General features: G+C 37.0%; 1 protein-coding gene across 1 annotated transcript in view; it reads left to right on the top strand.

The window, feature by feature from the left end:
* LOC127645739 (zinc finger protein 721-like) overlaps positions 1-10,198 on the top strand; it is a 402,751-nt gene that overhangs the window by 185,825 nt on the left and 206,728 nt on the right. Inside the window, exons 2-3 of the mRNA XM_052129400.1 lie at positions 3,661-3,750; positions 7,068-7,226. Of these exons, the coding sequence (XP_051985360.1) occupies positions 3,661-3,750; positions 7,068-7,226 (249 nt within the window). The remainder of the gene's footprint in view (positions 1-3,660; positions 3,751-7,067; positions 7,227-10,198) is intronic.

Raw genomic sequence — 10,198 nt, 5'->3', positions numbered from 1 at the left:
CTCTGCCTTGTTTGAAATTTTGTAATGTGGACATAATTGATAGCTAATAATTGATAAGTGCAGTAGCAAACTTATTTACAAAGAGTTTAAACATAGCTTTGTTGGTGATTTTCAGTGTTATTCTTTTGGAGATGTTGACATCTGCAGTAAGGGATAAATCATTCACATTTTATTTGCATTTACATAACCTGTTACTCCAAAGATTACAGAGACTCATTACAAAATCTTGTTTAAGATTTAACCTGTTGGTGATTTTTTACCCAAGAGATTCAGTTTGAGATGGAACCTTGTAGCTTCTGCTCTTCCTATCTATATCTAACAATCCTATCTTCCTAACTTGAACATCTTTTTTCCATTATACATACTTTTCTTATACATTTTGGGTGGATGTACATACCTGTCCATCTGTAAAAATTGTTCATATTCTTCCCATTGTTTTGCAAGGCATTCTGTTTTTCAAAAGCAATTTGAATCCTAAAATCGATTACATTAAATTGCTGTAATTGTTTTTACTTTTGTTGGGTAAATATCATCTTAACACATGGAAATGGAAATGGAAAAGTGTAAACTCTCTTTCCTTTTATTTTTGGTTTGTTTAGTTTTTTTATTTCCTTTTTATTTATCATGCAGTAACACACTGACATGGTGATTGATGTGTTATGTCAAGAAATCAGAGAACTTCCCCTCAAAATCTGACGAGAAGTGGCAATAGGAGACACTGTAAAAACAAGTGGAAACAGCAATGTGTCTTGACTGACCACTTGTGATTGGATCACAGAAACTGCATCTTAATACCAGGTGGAAACAGGCCTATTGTAAAGGCCTCAATGTGCTAACAGTGATCATTTGACTTGTGAATGTGAATGGCTGTTGGCAAATCACCTCTCATAATCGCATTGCCTCTGGTGCGAAAAGCTCTTCATTGCAAGCTGTTCAGCAACAGACATCCAATCAGAAACTGACTCTAATGCCTTTAGTGATTGTAAAGGCCTAAATTGGAGTGATGACGAGGCAGTATTACTTCACCTACTTGAATTGACATGGATTGACCGTCATGGCTTGTGAATGAGAGGAACTTTTGATCCTGAAGTTTTTGATTCTGGCTGATAGAATACACGCTTCAGAGGAAGATTTTATATGAGCGCTCGATGGGAAGAAAACGCTGTATTTTTGTGAGGTTTGTGAATGACATCTGTTTAAACAAGATATCTGCATATTTGCAAATGGTATATAATACAAGTTTTATTGATAGCCGCGTTCGTCACTTCTCACCGGAGCTTACACTACTCCTATGTCATATGCCAGAACTCGACTCTCTTGTGAACGCACGGATGGTCATTACCGGAAGCCAGTGATTATAGATTATCATTTTCATTTTTGGGTGAACTAATCCTTTAATGTATTAATAAAAATTTTAAAACATAGCACATTGATATGGCAAGTGTATATTCAAAAGATATGCATTTAGCGCACAACTCAAGTAAGCACACACCACAACTGATCGCAGACATGGTGTAACAACACGTTCATTCGTACCTGACTGATGTTGTAATCCCGAAATTCCTTCACAAACTTTAAAACTTTTTAAAACTTTTCTGATTAAAGAGTGCTTCATTTTACCGGGGATCATTGTTGCCAACTTAGTGACTTTGTCGCTATTTTTAGCGACTTTTCAGACCCCTTTAGTGACATTTTTTCAAAAAAGCGACTAGCGACAAATCTAGCGACTTTTTGGACAAATCTTAGCAACTTTCCAAATTCCAAATATCGCCAGTACTGCAAGCATGAGGTCTTACTTCCCCGCTGCGTCTGCTCTGTTCAGTGAGCGGCTGAGAGGAGCAGCACATTCCGTTGACTGCACACCAGCGGACATAGACATGAATGAGCTGCGCATGTGCACGCTGTGTTAGCAGGAACCAATCATTGATCACATAGCAGCTGCCTTCTCCTTTGTTTTAATTCAAAACATTTAATTTGACCGTTTTTTCTTGGCATGCACTTATATTCACTACTAATCAGAGTTTTAGTTCATTCCGGTTCGGTTTCTGAACTCTCCAACTTCAGATCGTATATTTACAGACTCTATACATTTTACTTATCCAAACACAACAATAAACCTTCTTCAAACTCATAAACATGTAACGTTAGCTAAGTTCCGTTCCATTGTCTAACAGAAAATATGTAATTGAGAACCGTTTTATTGGACATTCGGCTGTATACTTATATAAAAACAGTATGAGCACGGTTTAGGGGAGATAACCGTTATTATAAACTGAAGTAGGCTACAGTACCGAGAAATTAGGCAGAATGCACATACGACGCGATGACGTCATTAATATGCTAATGACGCATGACGTCATCTGGCGACATTTAGCTACTTTTCGAGCAGGCTTTAGCTACTTTCCATTGAAAATAGTTGGCAACACTGCTGGGGATCAGCGCTTTCATCTCATAACGCAGCTCAATGCTTTCTCTACAATTTCAACCATTCAATCTCTGTTGTGCATGTGCTTCAATGCAGATGTAAGTTGGAATATTATATTTATGCAGTTGATAGCTCTGTCAAAATATACTCCATTTGCACGCTACAACTGCTACAACTATTTCTCTTCAGGAATTTAAGTTGAAATATTCTTCTAAAAATCTTCATTTTTATTCAGCAGAATAGAAAAGTCACACATCTGGGATAGCATGATTCTTTTATTTTTGGGTGAACTATCCCTTTAAGTGTTTTCCACGACAAGCGGTTCAGAATGTCCCCTCCGAGATGCTGTTGTGTGACGTCACGCAAACATGGCGGTGCTCTGAGAGATTTGCAGAGTTCTGATAAACATTCACTTTTAAACAAATTACTGCACAAATGAGTAAAATAAATACACCGAAGTTTCCATATTAGATGATGTTTAACACACGTTTACAGAGACGCAAAAATTTAAACAATCTTCTCAAATGATACTCATAAACCTGCAGAAACTTCTGGCACTGTTTTTTTGTTTGTTTATTTATTATTCGAGTATGGGACAATAGACCGCCGCATGATTGAAAACCAGATCAAGAAGAAATATCTAGCATCCAACATTGAATAATACGAGCTAACTGCACACACGAACATTAGAGGATAAACAGTTCAGGAAATAAGTCTGTAAGTTTCTTCATCCTAAACGAAGACTTGTTTCAACAGGAACAGGAATAACTCCAGGTGTTTCAACTGAGATCTGCGGGATAAAACATTGTAAAATTATGTTTATTAAAGAAGAGATTGAGGACATGAGTTATCCAGAATCATGCAGTTTAAATGTCATGAAAAATGAAGATACTGAGAAACAAAGAGGTTTGTGTCCATTCTTAATTATTTATTATTGTCTGTTCATGAAGATAAAGTTATAAAATATCAAGCAGTTCAACACATTTGGTGGCTGTCTTTATTTATCGATTCATAGTAGCTGTTAAATAATTTAATCAATCAAAGTAAAACAGCAAAGAAAATGAATTTTAAAATAAAACAAAGAGCACATAAAATTGAATTCCTTAAATCTTGCTGTTTGGATCACATTTAATAGATACTTGTTGCTTTCTGCTGTAACATTTGGGTCAAATTTATTGCAATCATTTTAACATTTGTGCTTTGAAATTAAAGACCATGTCGTGTTTTCATTTTAGATCTGATGGAGGTGAACGAGGAAAATCAAGAACTAAATGAAGTTGAAGAGAAACACCATCCGGATCAGACACTTCATGATTTCATAACAGGTGAAGAATCATTTATTGTGTCACCGCTTGCGGGTGAAGTCTCCATTCTTCATACAGTAAATCCACTCACATATTTTTGATGCCTGGAATATCCAAGCGAGTAATGAATAACGCCTGCTTTATACTGCTCACCAAAGCCTGACATGAGCCTAGGGCTGAAACAATTAGTCGACGTTATCGGCAACGTCGACAATAAAACATTTTAATTGTCAAATAGACGTTTGATCTCATTTAACGTAACATGAGATCACATTAAACTCTGAGGACGCACGAGAGCAGCACTGCAGCTCGCGCCTGACTGAGAAGAGGAAGAATTACACGGATCACAGTCCAGATGCACTCTAAATTTCCAAACAGCTTCAGGTGATGTAGATCGCAAAGTACAAGGGAATTACACAAAAATACCAATGAATTAAATACAGAAGCACTCTCGTTGTGGAATAAGCAGAGTCGGAGCTCTTTAAATGAAACACCCCGATGTTACATCTTAATAAATGCAGTTATATTTAATATATATATAGCTTTATTAAAGTTACAATAATATGGAAGCAGATCATGTAAATAACTACAAACTCCGAATCTGGCATTTCTCTGTGCGGTCTGCACCTCTTCTATGAGTTGCACGAAGTGTCCAGATCTAAGGGGGAAAGATTGAAACTGTCTGTCTGATGCACACTCTGTTTTGGGGAAGCTCTTCCCTCGAGTGCACACACTTAATGCAGCTGGATTATAACGTGATGGCTTGTGACTTATTGACTTATAATATATGTCACCGTCTATTTCTTATCATGGAGAAAGCATTAAAATAATGGCAATAAGCAGCTTTATTAATAAGAGAGAGTTTGTTTTTTGTGAGTTAAAGATGGATTGAAATGAACAGAAAGGTGAGAGAGGAAGTCTTCGCCCCATTATACACTGCAACAAAATACGTTTATGATTTGTTTTGGCTTGTTTTCCATTAAAAATATCTAAATCTATTTTAAAACAATGTACATTTACTTTAGCAGCTATACTGCAGAAGAAAACATTGTTATCTGAGAATGTTGAATATAGTATTCAAAATAAAAATATCTAAAAATCATTTTAAAAAAGGTGCATTCACATGAGAAGCAGAATATAAGATATTTAGACTTGCTTTGAATAAAAGTATATTTTGTCTTTACTGCACTTGCAGAAGTATAACAAAGTAAAAAATACACTTATATACAACATACGCTTACTGTATTTTTAAGATATATTTATATTCTTTTAAAGCAAGGCTAAATATCTTATATGTTGCTTCTGAAGTAAATGTAAATGTTTTTTAAGGATTTTTAGACAATTTTAAATGGAAAACAAGACAAAAACACTCGATATTATTATTTGTTTGCAGTGAATTTCTTTACTGAATTAAACTTAATAAAAAAAATGTTTTCCCTTTAATTCAGTGAATGTCATTTAAAGGTATTTTTTAAAAGATGATTTTGTCCTCTTTATTGTTAGTAAGTATGTTTTATACAACCTTTATGTCGGGCACAATCTGAATGATCGGTTAAGAGATAATGATTAATAATTACAATAATTACTGATTAATCGTTCTAATAATTGTTAGATTAATCGATTATCAAAATAATCGTTAGTTGCAGCCCTACATGAGCCGACCCAAAGCAGCGTGTCGCAACAATTTTGCTGTAAACAGCGTGTGAAAATACACTGAAAATAATATTATAAAATGGTTATCAAGAGTGAGCTATTTTTAAGTGTTACAAACGTGATCGCATTTAATAATATTGTCAGAAATAAGTAATTATGCAGTGTTGAGTACTTCTCTCACAAAAAGGATGTACTTCCAATATGTTAACTCCCCATCTTCATCAGCAGCCACAACATCCTACAACATCCCAAATGTTTTTCCTTTTGGTAATTAATCCTGATGATGTAAAAGGTTGAGAGTAATAGAGCACTTATAGACGGCAGAACTCCCGCTGCTCTGCTGCTTCTGCTTTCAATGTAAATACACTCATTTGTTAACATGCACAATGAACTGCTTATTGCTTATTTCCTGCTTTGGCATGCAGTGTAAAACAGACTTAAGCGTGTGCTGCTCCATACAGTCATTTACTGTGTGAGGATGTGCAGTCAAATCCAACATGTATGTCCTGAAAATTTATAAATGCAAATTTTAGCCACAGGAAGTGCAACAAAAAACACACACACAAAACAGATACGTAATTGCGTAATTTTTTTTGTAACGCATTAAATAGTAAACTAATAATCGCAGAAATTAGCGCGTTAAATTTCCCAGCCCTAATAACTAATCACACTAAATGAACATGTTAAATCAACATCTGATATTTATAAGTGTGGGTAAAATGTGGTTGTGAAATTGAATGTCCAGTTCTTATGCAGTTTGAGAAATGTAGATATGCTCATAATTTACTTTGAGTGGCTGTTGCTGTGTAAATATAGTGGGAAGACGTAGCTACAGTAGTTATGCTTACATCCATGAGGTGAATTTAATTTATGAAAAAACATTAATATCGCAAAAACAATGTGCGAATAAAGCAGCATTTACATCCCATGTGTTCAAAAGAACAAAATCGTCACTTCCGTGACTTTTATTAATAAAATACTCACTCTTTAGAAATGCAGATAAAACACTGGAAAGAACCGTGTCTCATGTCAGAGCGACAGAACGTCACACAGTTCTGAGAGGACTATGTGTGTGTGTTCCTCCATCTTTAAGTTGCAGTAAACCCGCTCTTCGACACAAATCAAGTTTGACTTATTTGCTCTACAGACTCTTTGCAGGCTTTGGACTTTCTAGACACCTTTATTTATTTCAGGATGACCAGATCAACATGTCAGATGCGATGATTGGTTCGCTGGTTAATCCAGTTATGAACCAAGTTATTCAGTCATATGACTTTTAATGCACATCTTGTGTTCCTAATAAATTCAATAGGAAACATTATTCATTGCACATTTCTTCTTATCGAATACAAATATATATATACACTTCAAGCAAGCGTATATGTTTTTTTTATGCACATTTTGGAGATTTTATTTGCATCTTGTTGTATCCATAGAGCAGTTTTTGTGTGATATCCAAAAATGCATATAAAAATATGTGGATAGAAACCCAGCTTGTGTTAAATGTGTGATGGCAGGAGACAGATAGAGAGTGAGATGAGTAAAGAGCACTTCTGCACCGGACCTCTGACTGGTGTCTTTATATTAAAGAGAATCTGAATGCATTACGTTTAAAAAATCATGTGATAAATCAGGATTAACTGTTTTAATCTAGTTTTATTTTAAGTTTAAATTCTGTTTTACAGGTTTAACAAAGCAAAACCAACACCAAGGACCCTCTGGAACCTGCTTAAGTGCTTCAGAGAAGCTGGAGTTTATTAAAGAGGAGTTGAAAGAGGAGAGTGAAGACATCAGTATTTCAGAACCATTCAGACTGAAGAATGAAGATACTGAGGAACAAAGAGGTTGGTGTTCATTCTTGACTATTCTTTAATGACTCCTGAGGAACATGAAGTTAACAAACTTTCAGGCAGTTCAACAGATTTGGTGGTTGTTGTTATAAAATCACAGGAGCTTTAAATCAGTTAAACTGTAGAAATATATAAAAAATAACAACTTGACTCTAGTGACCTTTGCAGTGACCAATGAGCTTCTCACACAGAAGAACTGAAAAGCCATTGACCTGCTTGGATCTGATCCAAACCTTTTCCTCAGCAAATAAGATTCATCGCAAACACTGAATGTTATCCATGGTGGCTGTGTAACCAAACATTTTAATGGGCTTCTCCTACATTTAAATGAAGCAGAGCCAGTGTTTATTATTGATTGTACATTTGTTTCATATTAAAGATGGCATGAACATACAGTTCCAGGAAAAATTATTATTCATTAATTATTCATTAATAATGCCTCTAATAATTATTCTTTTATCAATGTATTGCATATTAGCTAAGCATTTGTGCCATGAAGGCAGAATGTAAACATGACAAATTATGCATTATTTGCTGCATATATTATTTAAAGTCTTCATCAAGTAGTACAAACTGCTTCTTTTAATGATCCCACATGCATTCTGTTCATAGACAAGTCACGTCTGAACCTAGGAAATTTAAAAAATGTAGCTGTAATTAAGACAGGATTATCTTGTTGTCATTTACTGATAACAAATGTAACAATGTATGTGAGCAAGCCATTGACACTCAAATCAGTTTCTCACAGTAGACACACTAGCGCTGGGTGATATCAACCGATCAGCCACAACATTAAAACCACCTTTCTAATGGGGCTTTTCCACTGCACGGTATAGCTTGACTCGACTCTGCTCACTTTTTGGGGGTTATCTACTGTGCACATCAACCCGCTAGTTTTAAAGTTAGCAACAGCGATAGCAGTATAATTTGTTCACGCGACTTTCGAATTGTAAAAAGAAATAGCTGTGCTTAAAACCACGCGTTGGTCAGTAAACGAGGTGCAGACATTCCTCTCGTTAGCGACGAACAAAACGAAAAAGTATTTCAGGAAGTGTCTCAGCTGTTGGCTGCACATGGCTACCACTGGACCTACCAACAGTGTAGGGAAAAGTAAAAAAAAAAAACTTAAAAGTGACTGCAGAGCCATCAAGGACCACAACAGCCAGAGTTGTTCAAACAGAAGAAAGTGGAATTGGTTTGACCAAATGGACACGATCTATGGCAATAGACCGGCAAGCAATGGGATGGAGAGTGTTGTTGGAGTCCACAATGGAGGATGGTACATTAACTCTATACTATGCTTGAAAGAAACTTTATTTAGTTTTCCAATTACTGGAAAGTTTGCTTCTAAAACAACCAGGCCAATTTAACAGTTACAATTGTGTAAAATCACCATGCAACAACTGCTTTATGCAGCACAATGAGCTAGTAGCTAACAGCTAGCGGTCGTGTTATTGTTTATGGTCAGTAATGTTTATGTCGTGTTTAAGATGTTGTCACGGCAGTAGAGGCGGCGCAACTATGACGATCAGCCTTTAATCCCACCCACATTGCGGTGGCACTAAACTGCAGTGGAAAAGCAAGCTCAGAAAAGTAAAGCAAGCAGAGTCGAGTCTAACCTTAACTTGCAGTGGAAAAGTGTCACAATATTGTGAAAGTCCTCCTCATGCTGCCAAAACAGCGCCAACCCACATCTCAAAATAGCATTCTGAGATGCGATTGTTCTCACCCCAGTTGTACAGAGCTGTTATCTGAGTTACTGTAGACTTAAATTTAAACCTAATTTTAAAGGCTTAAATCCCAGGAGATCAGCAGTAACAGAAATACTCAAACAAGCCCATCAGGCACCAACAATCATGCCATGCTCCAAATCACTTTGATACAATTTTCCCTCATTCTGATGGCATGATTTTCTGCACTGCTGCCAAACTTTTATTCAACAGGAGTGTTGCTTGTGATATATTGCTTTATTAATATTATTATCATTACGGTGAATATAACATTTTACTATACATTTATAATATATTCCTGTTACAATTTCTTCAATTTCATCTTATATTTTGAAACATGCTTTTATTATGACATGTATTTTTGCCTGAATATTCACTTTCTACATTAGCAGTTGGTTGTTGGTTAGCTCGGTCCGCCTGCCCATTCGTCTGGGTATGAAAACCAGAGGACAAACTTAATGTAGCTCCCAGCTGTCAGCAGAACTCAAAAATGTGACACTGTCAGAAACCACATCCACCGTGAGGCCATGAATACGGAAGACATGATTAATGACCGCTACCATGCTGAGGGGAATTTGGGGAGGGAAATAAAATGAGCCACCTTCGAGAACCGGTCCACTACAGTCAAAACAACTGTATTGCCATGGGAGTTGGGGAGACCAGTATCAAAGTCCATGGCTATGTGCGACCAGGGTCTCAAAGGGACTAACAGTGGTTGGAGGAGCCTGGCCGGGGGACTACAGGAGGCCTTACTAGCCGCACAAACGGGACATGCGGTGATGAACTGATGAACGTCCCACACAAGCAATGGCCACCAGAAATGCTATCTAATGAGTGTCTTGAGTACGAGCACCCACTGGGTGGCAGGCGACATTGGACAATTGACCCCACTGAAGGATGTGTGTTCGGACTGATCATGGAACAAACAGTCTACCCGCTGGGCATGTGGTGGGCGACGCAGCATTACGTAGCATGGTGCGGACTTTAGCCTCCACCTCCCAGGATACCATGCCAACCACTTGAAGAGCGAGGAGGGTGGTATCCGCTGGGGCTTGAGGTTCTTGGAGCTGGACAATACGAAAGCGTGAAATCAAAATGAGTGATAAAAAGCACCCAGCGGGCCTGCCTACAGATGAACTCTAGGTTCTTGTGATCAGTCGAGATCACAAAAGGTATCCCCGAACCCTCTAACCAGTGACGGCACTCACCCATGTCCAACCGGAGAGCCATTAATTC

This window comes from Xyrauchen texanus, chromosome 6, assembly GCF_025860055.1.
Source record: "Xyrauchen texanus isolate HMW12.3.18 chromosome 6, RBS_HiC_50CHRs, whole genome shotgun sequence".
NCBI classification, from domain to species: Eukaryota; Metazoa; Chordata; class Actinopteri; order Cypriniformes; family Catostomidae; genus Xyrauchen; species Xyrauchen texanus.
Note: the sequence above shows the minus strand (reverse complement) of the source record. Positions and strands in the feature narration are given on the sequence as shown.